This window comes from Euprymna scolopes, chromosome 9, assembly GCF_053919585.1.
Source record: "Euprymna scolopes isolate OS-2025 chromosome 9, ASM5391958v1, whole genome shotgun sequence".
NCBI lineage: Eukaryota > Metazoa > Mollusca > Cephalopoda > Sepiida > Sepiolidae > Euprymna > Euprymna scolopes.
In genome coordinates, this window is record NC_136490.1 from 50,436,716 (window position 1) to 50,454,912 (window position 18,197).

Consider the following 18,197-nt stretch of genomic DNA (forward strand, 5'->3'; position numbering starts at 1 on the left):
TTCAATGTCAAAAAATTGATAGTTCCAAAATAATTATAATAAGCAGCTTTCCATCTTAAATATAATATAGTTATCTGTTTGTGAAGTAAGAACTGAAAATAAAACAATAAACAATATTTAATTACAGAATTTCTTGTTCCATTGTTTTCCAGTAAAAATAATAAAAGCGTTTTGCCTGAACTTTCGTTTCCAGTTCTTAATTGGAAGGGGAGGGTCATTTTGGTCAGAGATCATAGCCTTTTTTTTCTTTTTTTTTTCATATAGATATATACATCTGATATTAAGGCCCCAATTATGGGTAAAATAGCATGCAGAATGGAATTTCAACCTACTGTTCATAATCTCACCTCAGGATAAGATCCCAGTTATAGGTAAAATAACTTGCGGAAGATAATGGCAACCGACTGTACGTGTCCGGCGGTGTGGCCAAACTGTAGCAAATTGTACTGTTGTGGCAGCTAGAAATCAGGAATGGTGATTCCAAATAACAAAAACAGGAATAAACTTCGGCAGCTACAAATAATCTCTAAATACTTTGGCAACCTTAAGTAGTCTCCAATGACTCCCAATTTTTTTTTTACATCCAAAAAACACAAAATAGGTATATCAAACAGAAATGAATTGCTCTGCATGTGACCTAGAAGGGCTGAAACATTTTTGTATAGAAAAGTATTTGAGGAGAGGGGTAAATGCAGTTGCAAATTTTCTTTTTATCAGATACCAATATATATATATATATATATATATATATATATATATATATATATATATATATATATATATAATGTTACATTCCATTGACCAGAAGACAAAATTAGTCCACAATCACAATTTTTTTTTTATTTTAGATTTTTATTGTTTTACTTAAAATATTGGTATTCACCTATATTATCTCATTGTCTTACACGTGTTTCGATGATGAAATGTGTATATATATATATGTGCATAGGTTTGCCTTCAAATGTATCTTATTTAATTGTTTAAGATTTCTATTACACGAGAATAAAAATGTTATCTATTTCTATTTTAAAATTATCAACAGCATAATGACTCAAAATGTCCACTACTTTAGTTAATTCAGCAAGCCAGAATATTTGAGACTATTCCTGAAAAAATACATTCAAAAGTCACGGAAGGGGTGTAACTACTGAAATTTTTGGATGCCTATTTTTAGGGAGCTGGTTCTAATTCTTCTTGATGCAGGCAGATTATAAAGTGCGGTTTAATCCTTTCTGGTCCATGATTAGAAGAATAATCAGGGTCTTTTTTTGCAATGATTTATTTAGTTTTATCATTACTTTATGTCCAGTTTTCATATTTTGGAAATCTGATTTTTTTAATGAAAACACACCTAACTATATGAAGCGTTCAAATGCAAAATACTATTTTCGAAAATACCACTACAAAAAGTGTTGAACGGCAAAACTCTACGTAAAAGATGATGTAAAAGATATTACAGTATATAAAACATGATTTAAAGTTGTGGTAAAAGAAACGTTTAGTCGAAATTTAGATTTGATATACTCGGCAATTCCTCCTTTAATTTCAAAATTTAAAGCCATTTGATTTACTGCATTTGAACTATTCACATATTAATATGGAAATGGTAAGTGACGGTAGTCAAGTGGTTGGCGATGCAGACTGTCGACCTGGGTGTTCCGTGTTCAAATCCAGTTCGTTTCACTTAGAATGTTAGCAATCACGTAATCACTTCTGTAAATACCAGTTGTTGTTCTAAGAAAAAATGTTAACTTAAATAGTATCGGAGAAACCAAAAGTAAAAACTTCGAATTCATACGAATTGGTCGTAGAACATTTAAATGGTTTATTAATCAAGAGGTAGAAGAGAATACAGATTATACAATTTACAATCTGACTTTAAACGATTTAAAAACATATAATTAAAAACGAACTTTGTATCGTTTTGTTTGGTTTTCATTTGATAACTTAACCCAAATAATTCATGATACACAGGTATAACCATTGATCCTTGTATCATGACACATCAAAGAATTTGTTAAAAAAAACAATATAGCAAGTCACCGCTTGTCATTAATCCTGGTGTAATGGTCAAGTGAATATGATAACATGTAAATCTTTTAATTGCCCTCCAATGTGTAATACAGAGGTTGAAAATGAGTTTTCTTTTTTAGCATTAGATAGCATTCAAAAGACTTGATATGCTGTTAAAATGATCAAAGGAAGCTAGATCTGAGATTTTAATAAAATCGCCCAAAAAGAAATGCGAAAATATTGCAACGAATCACTAAAAAGGAATATTGCAATTATGGAAACATTCCAATGGATGATAAAAAATTTAATCTCAGAATGATTAAAAAACATAAATGTTAATGCAATTTTTTAATGTTTTTATTTCAATCCAAATTTCATTTAGACACGTTTTATATCGAATTTTATTCCGGTATATACTCGTGTAATAAACCTATTTTTAAGACCAATTTTCACCTCAAAGCACAACGTCCTTCATTGTTTATGACAAAATATGTTTTTATGCAATTCCTTTCATTTTGTGGCGAAAATTGGTCTTGAAAAGTCATTAATAAAATGTTCATATTCTTATTAATTTTTTAAAAAAATATTTATTAAAAACGAATTTAAACAATTTTAGAATAACATTTCGATGATTAGGAAATTGCTTTTATTATTTGATATTTTCTAAATTCTTAAATAAGAATGTAAATCATGTTATTTTGATTATCCAGACCCAGATTGGTTTTTATTTTCACAACATTTCGGTCGAGGTAACCGCCGACCTTCTTCAGATGTATTTTTCAAACTTAGAGATCCGTGTAAAATTTCAAATCAAACCATTTATTTAATTCGCAAGTTGTACATAAATATTTCTCAGTTTGAAAAGATGCACCCAAAAAGGTTGAAAATTATATCGCATAAATCGTCATGAGAATAATAACGAAGATGAGAATGGTAGTCCAAATAATTCAAATTAACAATCCTCATCTAAAAAAAACAAAAAACCCGGAACTTATAAAATCTATATAACAATTAAAGTTTTTATCTACATAACATTTGAAGGTTTAGGTAACAATTAGATGTTGTCTTAGTTACTACATCAATAAATACACATTCATCGTTTGGTAAAGTTAAACGGAATCAACATTAATAGCAGTTTGTAGTTATATAATATTATTGAAAAATAGTCTTGACTATTACCAACGATATTTATAGAAAACACTGTCTATTTAGATGGATGGTCAATTGGATTAGAAAGCCGTTCTTAAGATGGGTCAAGAAGGAGATGGACTTTCATAATATCTGACAGGAAGAAAATCATAATCAGAGGGAACCGTGTCTTGCTTTTCACTGCAGTCTTGTCTGAGAAGCAGAAACCGGAAGTTAAAAAAGGGCAGACAATATTGATTATAACTGTATCCTTTAATACGGGGTAACCGCTACCTCTCTCCCAAAAAATGTCACCCCTGAAATCATTTAAAATATAGAATCCTTTCGGCAATTTAACCATATTCAGTATAAATAAACTTCAGTTTATGTCTGCCTTGTTTTATTTTTTTATTTTATTTTACTGTTTATTCATCTTAAACCAGGCACAATGCCACTAAGTCATAAGAGGCTTCTATTGGGGACCAGACCTGCCGGCATACTATGTAGGGCCTTGTGAACAGACATCTCACTGCCCATTACATTTGAACTTCAGCATATCAGTATAATCAGAGAAGCAGCGACCTGGGAGAGAATTCCAAAGTCTCATAGTTCAAGGGGAGTAGCTATTTGAATAGAAGGCTTTATGATATCTAGGGGTGGGATTTTCCTGCTTGTGTGGTTTGTTGAGGGTATTTACGTCGAGTGGGGGTACTAGTGCTTTGAGTTCGTCTGAACAATTAGCATTAAAGTGCTTTTAAAACAGGCTCGGGGATGCCACTTTTCGGCGATAGGACAGAAGTTGGAGTTTGGCCAACAGTGCAGGATCTATTAGGTTGGCAACTCTTTTTTTTTAACTCTATCTAGGACCGAGAGTCCAGTGGAAGATGCACCAGTCCAAATGTGACAACAATACGCCATGGATGAGCGAATAGATATTTTGTATAGATACAGGGGTCTCTCAAGTGTGAATAACCTTTAAGCATGGTAGACAGAGCCACATTCCTCGCAGCAGCCCTGGCAATAATCTCAATGTATTTGTTCCAATTCATGCTGTTTGAGACTTGAGGGAAGTACTTTCAGGAAGTATATCATTAGCCATGGCAATCAGTGGTTGAGAAGGTTTCTTGTGATTATTAAAATAAAAAGAAGTTTAGTCTTGGCGACATTGAATGTTACCATCCATAATCTTCCTCTAGTGTTTAGTCAGTTCTTTGTATATATATTCATTAATTTTCTTCTCAAGTGTGTTATAGAGCGTAGTATCATCAGCTAATATTCCATCTCTGAAACAATTTTATCATGAAGGTCGTTCATGAATATAAAAAAACTTTAATGGTCTGAGAATTGATCCCTGTCGCACACCCGCATTTATGTCATGTCGTTCAAATGTATGACCAGATAATCAAATGGTTTTCATTAAAGACAACCTGGATTTTTCTATTATGTTAAGTAAGCGTTCCGTATTACCATACGATTCAATTTTAATGAGAAAATTATCATGCTAAACTTTGTTAAAACCCTTAAATATGCCTAGGACTACTGGCTTAGCCTCCCCTGCCTTATCCAGTGCGTGGTATATACATTTGCAGATTACATTTAGGATATTTGCAGTATAATGGGCTTGCCTAAATTCATACTGTCGATCAGAAAAAGTTTAGTTTACTACCTCATAGATGATAGTGTTGATTAATTAAGGACTACACGATTTTGGTGGAAAGAGGGAGCAGGGAAACAGGGCAATAATTTAGTGAGTCATATATCTCACCAGAATGTTTTTGAAAACTGGTACAACAGAAGCAATTGTCCAGTAATTGGGAAAACAAGAATCAGAAGGCATTTGTTGAAGAACACTGGAGCAACCTCAGCTGAAATTTTTTTTAAATAGTAGAGAAAACATCGGGCCAACATGCCTTCGAGATTTCTAGGCTTTTATGTTATCAAGAACAAGAGGAGGACTGATTTTCAGATCATTGATTGAAATTAGAGAGGGGGTGGTTAGTTGGGTTCTTAAGAGAAGTTTGAGGCAAACCGTCTGGCTAGCAGTCCCGTGCAGACCATGTCCAGGTTGTTGGATAGTGAGGGAATTGTTGATTGACCATTATTTACTATGCTCTTATGAATTTTCCAGATATCGCGAGTCCCTAATTTTTGTAACTCAATACGTTTTTTAGAGACTTCTGAATACCTTCTTAGCAGACGAATACTAAACATTTTTTTTTCTTTTATCAAAAACAATGATATGCAGAAACAGTTGTGCAATCGTATCATTAGTATGCAGCGTGATCTTGAGTGAGCTTCCCAATTATCGGACCTTGACTCCTTGTACGATTATTTCAAATATAATATTTGTATATTTAAAACAATTTTACAATTGTTTAAGATAATGTCTATCTAAAACAATTTTAAGATGATTTTAAATATGATGTCTAAAATAATCTTAAAGTAATGTCTATCTACATAATTGTATCTAAACCAATCGTAAGATTATTTACAATTTAATGTTTATTTAAAACAATTGTAAGTTTATATTTGAAATAATCTTACAATTGATTTTTGAAATAACGATTATCTAAAACAATTGTAAGATTATTTCTAATATAACGTGTACCCAAAACAATTACCATAAAAACCATGAAATGAACAGGATCATCACAGTTAAATCAGAGCCATCCCAAATAAATAGCGTGTCAGAGTTATTGACGATTAGGCGTGTTGTATCTAGGCATGTTTACCATTGATAAGAAAAACTGTTCGATATTTATAATTGAAATTTGGTGGACAAGTCAGACTTAAATTATATTTTGTACAAATAAACATTATTTTGATTTCAGAAACAGTCTTATATGTTATTTACGATTTTATAGGTAGTATGTTGGGGGGATCATTCTGTACCATGTATATAACGTTATAAATGATTAAATAATAGTATGTTTTATTATGAAATTTTGGTTAAAATACATTAATATAACTTATATGGAATATAATTGCACGCATAGATTTTTAATGCAATATTTGTCATCGAACAAGTATAGAAGGCAAAGAACGAAATATGAATAGAAAGTAACAATCCTGAAGATGACATGCAGAGCAACATAAAAGAAAGAACTAAGAACTATTATTATATGGTTTATTGTAGGTTAGTTTTATTACCTCCCGTTGGTCTGTGAGAAACATTAGACTACCGTAAGAGTCAGAGGTGCTAATCAGAGATAAAATTCCGGTGAAATATCTTATATGAGAGGCACCGGAGATTCTCATGGTAGCCAATGTTTTGATAGAGAGAGAAAGAGATATGAAAAACAAATAAATGTTGGGTTACATACTAAAATCATTCAGTATACTACAAAACATGGCAACAAAAAAAAGAAATCCTCAAAAGTAGTGTCTAATAATTGTGAATGACATATTTTAACTTGTGTGTGTTTGTGCTGTTATTTGTGATGGTGATAAAATATTTAAGACTAAAATAAATTGCAGAAGAACCTGTGATGAAAATTGGGCAAGTCATGCATACAGATTGGAAATTATTTGTCTTAAATCATAATTGTTATTTTTGTCATAAATCATAATTGTTATTTTTGTCATAAAACTTTAGCTTTTATTCATTTATTTTTATTTATTTTTTTTTTGTCAGAAGATGTTAGATTGCAATTTTTCGTAAGAAGAGTTTAGATTTCAATATTTTGTCATGAGTATGAAGTCTAAATTTTTGTCACAATCTTTCCATATTGTTTTGGGTTTTGTTGTTATAATAATCGTTTGTGTAAAAAATGAAACCTAATCTTTTTAGGTTGGAATTTTGTCAGAATCTTTCAGACTTGAGCTTTTACCATAATGCGCTTAAATTTTTTCATAAAACATTTTGATAAAAATAGTAGCCGAAAATGTTAAAAATTTAAGCTAAATGATTATGATTAACTTTCAATTTTGGAGATTTAAATTTTTATCACAATATCTTAAGCTTAAACCTTTGTGACAAAGGTTTAAGCTTAAACGATTGTAACAGTCACATAAGCGTAACCCTTTGTCGAAATTCCCCAAGCTTAAACCTTTGACACAATCCTTTAAGCTTAAATATTTGCCACCGTTATCTAGCTTTTAATTTTTGTCAAAATCATTTAAGTGTTTATATATTATATTATAGTATGAAAACTTATGACCTTATTTTGTTTCTATTTTCATAATATTCTAGCTGCTCTAATGAAAAGTTTGTTCTGCCACGGACAATATTAACAACTTACAGATACATGGTTTCTATTTTTTTTGTTTATACTGATTGAGTTAATGCTGTTGACATACATAAATGTTTTACGTAAATACTAAACCTGTTCTCATCTAGAATCGAACTCTGTAAAATGTGGATTGAGAAGTCTCTCATTAATTCTTACTGTAGCTTGACAATGAATGCCCTGGAAAAGTCACTTCTGATTAATGTGTACTTTTAAGATATGAAAACGAAGAAATGATTTGCGGCGATTTTAAATGGTAAAAAGTTCTCAGCCTATTTGTACTACTTCCAGCATTTCAGCACTCATAAATACAAATAAAAAGAAACTTTTCGCACTACAAGTAATATTTTCATTCATTTCCATTGTTCAATCATTTTGATATGCTTGTGTTTCGGAGTATTTGGACTAGCAGTCTTATCTTGGTTAGTAAATTTACAACGTTTTATTCAATCTATCATTCTACTGTTTTCAGCTGCATCTCTTCGATTTTAATAAACTTCTAGTCGACTCAGTGCTGATCATAGGAGGTAAGGTTAATGGATCAGTGGCCTACGCCATTAAAATTGGAAAACTGTCTCCCTTTCTTGTAATATTTTTCAATACTAGGACTTGTACTTGTGTCTTTGAGGCATACAATGAGGTCGTCTGCCTTGGGTATCACCAGGGTATCATTATCTTTTTTAAAGTAATATTAATTTTTAAGTTGATAACACCATAATTTCATGAGGTCTAAGCCAATTCAATAGAAATTCATTTTTAAATAAGCAAAGTGTCAACTTCTAACTAACATGTACACCAGATAATAGACAACTATATTTTGAATTTCCTCTTTGACTATCGAACGAGTTCAGTTTGATCTAGTTGTGAAAAAAAACTTTGATTTATGTAAAATATATATTTTAGATACATATTTTAAGGTATATATCTAAATATATCAGCCAAATTGTCTAAAAAAAAAAAACACACAGCTTAATGAAGTTTCCAGCTTATTCTTTTTTTATTTCAGTAAATACCTACATTTTTTCCTTTCCGTCTTTCGCACGTTTCACAACCCGTAATGAAAATATTGTCTTCGGTTTTATAAGCTGCACTTCAGAGACAACCATTTATTAATAAAAAATAAATAGGCATACTATTCCAAACGAAGACAGAAAAGTAAACGAGAAAGATGATACGAACAGCATGTCAAAAACAATTTAAAGATGATAATCAGAAAAATCTCCATCCAAAACATCTGACACAACATTAAAATATTCCCAAGCAGCTATCTTAGATTTAACAAGCAGTGCTAGGATCGTCGTTTTTTGAGTAAACGTCCAGTAGAACACCATTAAGTTTTTAAAATGTAAGTTGATAAAATATAATTAGCCCTTAAGTTAAAGAATAATGATCATAAACGTGCATAAGTCGAAAAGGAAAAATAAAGGCATTCAGCGAAATAAAAATATGAATAAATAAAAGTTACGATTTCAACGTGAATCTTGTGTTATTATTCGGATACGACTAAACAGTGTATATATACATATATATGTGTGTGTGTGTTATCTTTATTGTTCTAAGATTTTCTGACGATAATATAGTATTATAATCCTCTCAGCCATCTTGAGAAAGTTTTTGAAGATTAAAGAGAAAACGTTAATGAAATGTAAAAAATTGTTTATATTACGCTTGTGTATAAATTCCATATCTGTTATATATATTTTTATTTATCCTTGTTATTAATATAATATATATATATATATAAATATATATATAATATATATAATATTGTATATATATAATATATATAATATATATATAATATTATATATATTATATATAATATATATATATATTATATATATAAATATATATATATATATATATAATATATATTAAATATATAATATATATAATATATATATATTATATATAATATATAATATATATATATTATATATATTATATATATTATTATATATATATATATATATATATAATATATATATATATATATATATAGCAAGCTCAGTATACGAGACAAAGCAATTAAATAAGTAAAAATTATGATGAAAATTGAAAAATTTCAATATTTATTCATCCATCAAAAACTCGAACAACAAATTATATTTAACCCATGGATTTTGATGGATACTCTTTTCATCAGTGTATAAACATTAGTAAAAAATTAGCATTAGTTTGAAAGCATATAAAAATATATTTTAAAAATTGACAATGTATGGTATGTAATTAGTCGTTCATTTTTTTTACTAATATTAATGCTCTGATGAAAAGTATTTCCTTTGGAAAAATATATCACTGCGAATCTTTGTTTTCATTTTTTATATACTTTTATATAATTTCAAAATAAATACATTTTCAGTTATTTGTATTTCAGAAATATATAAAGATATGAAAATGTATGGTAATTAGATCATTTTCAGCACAGGACATTAAAAATGTATCATTATCTTTTAAAATCCATGAGTTAAGAGGGTTTTTTTTTCTTTATTATATTTCCTTGTTAAAATTGATAAATAAATATTGTAATTTATTCGAATGTTTTTCATCATCAATGTTTCTTGTGCTATGGGGAGTGGCTACATTCACATCGTTTAAGTTTTAAATGGTTCACGGTTAAATCAGGCCAAGATCTTTACACTTGTAATTAACTGCTGTATTTTGTTAAACGTCATGAATTAATTTGTCTTCCTGTTTTTCTTCCACCCTATTCATTCACTTTTCTTCTGTAAGCCAATAAGAAACATATTTTGTTTCCTCTAAATCTTGAATATTTATTTGCATATTATGGTAAAATAAAATCCTTGAGAAATTTTTATATAGTCTTTAAGATGTTCATCTATCTCCAAACATATTTAAATATGATTGTTTAGGTTGAACAAAACTCAAAACGTAGGAATGGTGTTTTTTTTATTATTTTATTCGAATAGTAATGTAAATATATACCTATAGCAAGTAAGCTACAAAGAAGCGTTTATGTTATATTAATGAAGGTCACACGAGTTTTTCTGTCTGACTAATTTGCCATAAACATATTCTTTATAATACTACTATACCCTACACATATGTTGAGCACTGTTGGCAGTAAATACCGACAAAATATATACACATATATTATTTATAATTTACATGCATGAAATCATTAATTATATACGAGAAGAATACCCGTCCCAGGATAGGTAAAATTTATTCTCTGTATAGGACATACAAAACTGTTCTGTTCAAAGATTAAAATCAGGATATGTAATAATAGCAAACATTTTGCTTAGAATTCTTACTCAAATTTTTATCAAAGTTTACACATTTCTAGAATCAAAATTATGTTATAAAGTTTTAGGGCTTAAGCTTAAGAGGTCTTAAGAAGAAATGAAAATTCCTAGAATCTTTCTCAATTGATTTCTAATGACCATGCAAATTTGACTTTTATAATAGGGTGGAGATATGTGCTTATATTATGTTTTTTAAAACTCCTAAAACCTCAAATTTGGGGAATATTTTATTGATATCTATTAATAACATTTCACAAAAATGAGAGTCTTTATCCTAAAACTAAATTAGATAACCTATAAATCTCGACCACTCAGGCATAGCAGTTATGTTTCAAAGTTCATAATGATCATTTAATTAGTTTAAGAGTGAATCCTATACATATAAATATGTAAACATATACACATACCCAATTATATATAGAACACAGCTATAATCTTGCATGGAATATGATGTGAATGTGTAGAAACGAGAGGCGTCCCAAAAGTTATGCCTCCTATTTTTATTCCGCCCGAATGGATCAGAGGGAATTGCAAATTGCATAGTTATGATCACTGAACTCGTGCATTCATGACCTGAATGTTTCATCTCTCTCTTGCAGACATTGACTGTGTGAGACTAAGATAGCAACCCCTGTCTTGTATATGCGTCAATATACACTATATAAATATATATGCACTGATGATACCGGAAAGCATAAAACACTAGTGTATGTAAGTATTTAATAATTATTATAGTAAATAATTATGTCAGCCTCTTAAGGAAACTCGTTTCTTATCGTGGAGCACTTTAGTTGAATTAAAGTCGGCCAATTTAGCTCTTACGTGCTGATCTTCATATAATGATTAGATCACTCTGAACATTTATTTTTTAAATGCTTTTTAACGTTTGTCAAAATTCAATAGCATTTCTTGCGGTTAACGGTAGCCGAATGGATTAGGTCCTTGCTAATGAAGCTAGAGATGGCTTCTGTCGGCGGGTTCGAATCTATCGACTGGCGATAATCCTGACATCCCTGCACTGATGATTCCCGAAAGAATGAAACACTAGTGTCTGTAAGTATTTAATAATTATCATAGTAGATTACTATATATATATATATATATATATATCATTTCAGCCCGGGTGGTTGGAGGTGTATGTTGAGCAAACAAAACAAAACTTTGACCCCTTAACAGCCAAATTTCTGGTCGAAAACGGATTAAAAGATTTTCCCAAATCTCAGTACCCTGCATATCAAATTTCGACACGTTCACTTATATATATATAGTTGCACGGGTGTTTGGAGGTGTATGCTGAGTAAAAAAACAAAAAAAAAACACGGTCAATTTTTTTAACTTTTACCCCTATTATGTCTTTTTAAAATTTATTGTTCTCAAATCAATTTATTAAGTTAGATATTGGTTCCTTGGACATTGATCTAAAATTTCAAGTGTTTAGACTCCAAATTGTCGGAGGAGTTTGGTGGAGTTCTCAAAGGCCAAATCGTTGAACTTTGACCCCATAACAGCCACATTTCTGGCCGAAAACAAATCACCTAGATTTCCCAAATGTCAGTACCCTGTATATCAAATTTCGTGTCTGTAGACTAAAACTTTACAGAGTTATTGCGTAGGGAAATGTACACAGACAGGTTCACTTTCATATCTTAAAGCCTAAAATCGCTACACGCTATCCGATAAGTTTTTCGAACACATTGTACATTACGTTGCATTTAGTTTACCAACTGGCCTCATGATGAAATTGTTTCAATTCAAAATGCCGAGGGAGCCAATAGGCCGAAATAATTATAGGACTGAAATGTATCTATTGAATGCCTTTCGTAAAACGCTCCCAATGGGTTTGTTGATAAAATTGATAATCCTTTCTACAATCTTACGATATTAGGTACACATGAATTCCAGTGTATACTTGAATTGTTCACCAAGTTTTATTTATGAATGTACAACACTCTTTGTTTATCTAAGCGTACTGTTTATGGAATGGCAATAATGTGTGCCAATATTTTTTTCACCTGTCATAGATCTGCTTGACACTGCCTGTGATGACTTTGCTTTGCTGTATAATTAGTGATGTTTTGATAGCCATTATCTTTAAAACAAAGCAAAAACTACTTAAAGTTGTATCGCCTTATTCTGTTATGGTGACATAAGCTTTGGTGAGTGTGTCAGATAATCAGTTGGAGACGAGATGCTCAATCAGTTTCACACATATCAGTTTTTTATCTGTGAGATTACCTCAAAGATAATGTCAATCAAACAAATCGCCAATATTATTCTTAAACTTAAAGGGGCCATCAGAACTCAAGTTAGAACAGCGATAAAAGAGGATCGTCTCAGAATTATTGACAATTTTACCTGTCACAAACAGGTTTACTTATTTTACCTGTCACAAACAGTATACTTGTTTGTGACAGGTAAAATAAGTAAACCTATTTTACCTGTCACAAACAGATGTAGTTATCATTGAACGGCAATGCAATATTTGAAACTTGATGGGCATTCATGCATAGAATGAAGTCTATTCATATCGAATAGGACTGGATTGCAGAAAGGTTTTCGAAATAACGATTTGTCGAATTAGGAGGCGAATCTTCTAGATAACGACCTCATGCACATGCTAAAAAGACAATTACTTTTATAAGGTATGTGAACAATATACTCCTCAGTTTCTTCCTTGCTGCTTAGGTCTCTTTCTTTCATTTCAGAAACTGACTGACCTTTAGCCATATAACTCCTTTTCGTTGAGTCTGTGGTCTTGCATTTGAATGGTATAAGCATCACATATTACGTGGTTACTGACTCAATAATTAATATAAATAATAAGATACATCAGAAGCAATTATGACATTATTATCACCTAAGCTGTGGACAGGGGTTTCTAAGGAATTCTATCGTTAATTTCCTGTTTGTTTTAAAAATTAAAGAGCCAATAACTTTCATAAATATGAATTTCTTATAATCTATTATTATGTTGCTGAATTTTTTAGATGATTATTAATGATTTGGATTATTTATATTATTCTGTATACAATTGTTTACTCAGTACAATAGATTGAATGTTTTTTGGGGTTGAATTCTTGGAGTCTGTGATTAATTTTTCCATAAGTCATTGTCTCATCCCTTTAAACATATATATATATATATATATATATATATATATAAGTTATGACACTTAAGCACCATCTAAATAACTTTTAAATACTATTTCCAATATATGTGCTGAAAAGCAAAATATTTGTTTATTCATAGCTGAACATTTTGCTAATTGCATTTTTATTTCCTCTGATGATATGTGCCATTATTGAAAGTCCATGGATTAAGGAAATGCATATAATTTTTCTCCATGTGTTACTTGTTTCAAACAATAAATTCTTAAAATATATACAAATATATTTAAGTTAACTACAGAATTTAACTGTAATCATTAAACTTATATTTTGGTCTATGTTTATATATTGAGCGTTACCTTTTTGGCTAGGATCGTCCTTAAATTATTACCTCAATGTAATATCTGACAGGAAAATTCACTTGATGTCTAATCTGGGAGTTCTCTCATATATATACATATATACATAATGTGTGTGTGTGTTTTATTTTTTTATTACCGTTTAATGTGTTTGGTTACATATGTTTCGGATGTTGGACCATATTTACGATCCAACAGCCTCATCAGACCTTACGAAAAATGTCTGTAAGGTCTGACGAGGCTGTTGGATCGTAAACATGGTCCAACATCCGAAACATATGTAACCAAGCATATATATATATATATATATATATATATATATATTTGGCAATGTAATATTTTACTGCACTATCATACTAACAAAGTTAATAAAAGGAATTTTCGTAAACATATTCATATGAAAGTTCATCAACCATAGTTTGATAACTTGATTTTGTTACATAAATCCACACATTAGAAACCAAAAGAAGAAAAGCACAAAAGAAATTGGATATGTTTAATTAATTCAACTCAAACTGTGAGATTTAAAGATGTTTAGTAAATGACATATGGGGTGTGGACAGATGATAGTAATTATGCGATTAGGGGAGGAGAGATGCATGACTAGCACAATATAGAAAATCGGTGTAAAATAGAAAACAATTAAAAAGAGGGAAGATAAATTCACTTAAAAAATTTGGGCGGGGGGAGAAGATCATTGGACTTGTTCAATGATGTTAACAGATTGTAAAAAAGGAAGCCATCATAAAAAAATTTAGATTTTATAAATTTTGTAAAATAGATAAAGCTATTTCTAATTAGCTTTTAAACAAATCTTTATTTTGCAGGAAAAATAGACAGAAACAATATTTGTAACATAATCATAATTATTATGACCGTATTTTTAAGAAGACGCCTTACAAAATTAGGAAGTTGAATGAAAATTCTGATGAAATTAATCTTAATATATAGGAATTGGAATAGTCATCATCATTGATAAGATCGATTGCTTTCATTAAAGTGTACAGAAGAAAATATCAAAATTAATTGACTAATCAAATTAAACGATATATCGGTCTAATGATGTGTTCTCGATGTGATTTTGTCGCTTTTATTTTTTAATGACAGAAATTTTCATAAAGTTTTTCGTATTAAAAAGAAACAAAAAAGTAATAAAAAATAAAATTTTAATCTAATAACGTGTTTTTAATAGTCCATTTAACAAAGATAAATTTCCTTTTTCTTAATAATATATAAAAGGTTAATAATCCTTCAAATGTATTTCTGTTTTTACTTATCTCCCTTTAAATAAACTTGTTTAAAAAAAAAATTAAAAATTGAATGGTTTTCATCATACGGCAAAAATTCTCGCTGTGTAGTACAGTTTTTTGAAATACTATATGTATAAAATAGCTAATACAAACCCCAACAAAGCTAAGTGTATGCTATATTTGGATTAATTTATTATAGACCGATTTAAAAAAAAATAATAATGTGTGATGGTATTCATTTTTAATTTCATTGTCCTACTTTCCTGTATATATGGAATAGTTTTTTTTCGTTATTTACAGTAATTAATTAAAGAGATTTAATAAAAAGGGGGTGAATGATATTTCATAATTTTCCATCTAATTCTCCAAAATTATTGTAAATACAAAAAAAACTTATATAAGTGTATTTCCTTTTGTTAATGCAGAGCCAAAACTACTTAAAATTATGTTATCTTATGCTGACTTCATATTTTAAAATTCAATAAGTACAAATGGAACTAAAACTCAAGTAAAAGCAACTTCCGTTTTAAAATGGTTTCCATTTATTGGTCTTATGAACTGTAAAGACTTAACTATATCTGTCAGATAAATGAGTACAGTTAGTTAAATGGACGGACACACACACATACATATATACGTCTGAAAATGCCTACATTAAATCAAAACTATCGCAGATTAACTGTATTATATTAAAAATATTATAATAAAATAAAAATACAGCCAAAACTACCTATACAAATCTAAAAACCCAATTTAAGGAAAGATATTAATAGTAAGGTTTTAATAGCATTATTATATTTATTATTATTTTTTATTTGCACAAACACATACATATCTGTATCTTTGTGGTATCTGCAAAGCACTATATTAGAACCTATCAAGATAATAGAAAACTCAATATACTAGATAGAGCAATCAAAAAACAGGAATAATTTATGATGAAAATAAAAATTGAATAAATTTCTGTATTTATTAATTCATAAAAAATTCAAACATGAATTATATAGAGAAAAAATCATTACTCCAGTGCTTTTTATGAGAAAATCTTAGTAAAAACAAAATGCATCACTGGTAAGCATAAATTTGAAAATATATAAATAGCTTCTTTTTTGTGGACTAAAAGCCATTTTCCATCTCATAAAAGATTGGAACAATTAACCAGTCAATCAATTAAGGAAATTTATGGGTGAAGGATTTTTTTCTTAATTATAATTACTTGATTGAAATTAGGGTGCTTATGCATCTACTGACCCACGATTTCCACAAAGTTGGCTCGGGCTCGCTCAGCAGCTGACGGAAATCACCGGAAAAGTCAACCAAACGCTCCTCAATATTTAGCGAACGTGCTATCTGTTTTTAATATAAATCTGTGAAGGCTACTTTTTTTTTTAATAAATTGCACAGTAAAATTAATTATTTTTTTTATTCTTCCAATTTTATTCATTGTATTCTCATATTTTTCTTGTTTATCATTATAATTTTCTTGTAACGGCCGAGCACACCTGAGAAATTTTGTGAAAACCGCAAGTCAGTACTAAATTTAGTATGATTAATAAAGATGATCATTGAATCAATTTTTATTTAGATCATCAAATTTTCTTGTTTGACACACACACACACACACATATATATATATCACGGAAAATTCAACACTGACTATATATATATATATATATATATATACTTCGGAGTAGTTTTTATTTAACAATCAGTGGTTATGTAAACGTGAGATTGTAGGTTTACAAAATATTACTGGCAGTAATATTCTATAAGTTATCCCATCAATTAAGCGACCGGTCAAACTTTATGATTCTTAGATTCTACTTGAAGAGATATCTATTTTTATAGAGATGTATGTATGTTTAAGTGTGTGTATATGTGCATATGTATATATATGTTTATATATATATGGGAATATATGTATATATATGTGTATGTGTGTATGTGTATTACATATATATATTGTGTGTGAGTGTTGAGTTTGTATATGTGTGTTCATGTGTATATTAGGATGAATATGCACAAAATTGTCTCACTCCACCTCCTGCCACTTACCATTGCCTACTCTCCCTAACACTCCCCCCCCCCCGCTAAAAATAATATAAGCTTCACCAGACTTTGAAATTATTATCGGCTGGACCCAAAACAAATTTAAACAAGCACTTGCCCGATTCGGATATATACACAGCTATGAGGATTACCCAGGATATAACTTGGAAACTATTACCAAACGGATGTAAAGAACATATAATATGGATTTTACCAAACAAGTTGGATCAACAAAAACATTCATATCCTTTTTCTACAAATACTCCTGCTACAGAACTTCTGATAAATTTATTTTCACTTTGACTTTCCATGTCTCACTGACTTTAGCAAATAGGGTGCATACCTTTATAACTATTTGCTAATATTTTCACTCCTCTGATGAGATGGTAGACATCGAAACCCTATAGGTTAAGGAGATAAACTTTCTAAAGCATTCTTTGTCTTGCTTAGAATAATAAAAATTATTTGATATGAAACTCAACCACTTCATTTCATTTCAATAAGAGTTTTTTGAAATTCATTGAATTACAGTTTAATATATATATATATATATATATATATATATATATATATATATATATATATAGCAGAAAGATTTATGAGGAGGACTTTACTAATCAAGAAGAAAACACCAAAACAAAATATAAATATAGTTATTTATATTTTAATCCCAACCAAATGAAAAAGCTCAATACAATCACTGAGGGTTGTAGAGCTAAGGATAAATAATAAGAAGAACAGAGTTGCAAAGTTGAGTTCTATTTTTATTATTCGGCAAAATACTCCACAGTTG

General features: G+C 29.5%; 1 protein-coding gene across 1 annotated transcript in view; it reads right to left on the reverse strand.

The window, feature by feature from the left end:
- The window catches only part of LOC145284538 (thrombospondin type-1 domain-containing protein 7A-like), a 1,985,627-nt gene that overhangs the window by 163,737 nt on the left and 1,803,693 nt on the right, over positions 1-18,197 (reverse strand). The window contains exon 21 of the mRNA XM_080133436.1: positions 348-458. Within this exon, the coding sequence (XP_079989562.1) occupies positions 348-458 (111 nt within the window). The remainder of the gene's footprint in view (positions 1-347; positions 459-18,197) is intronic.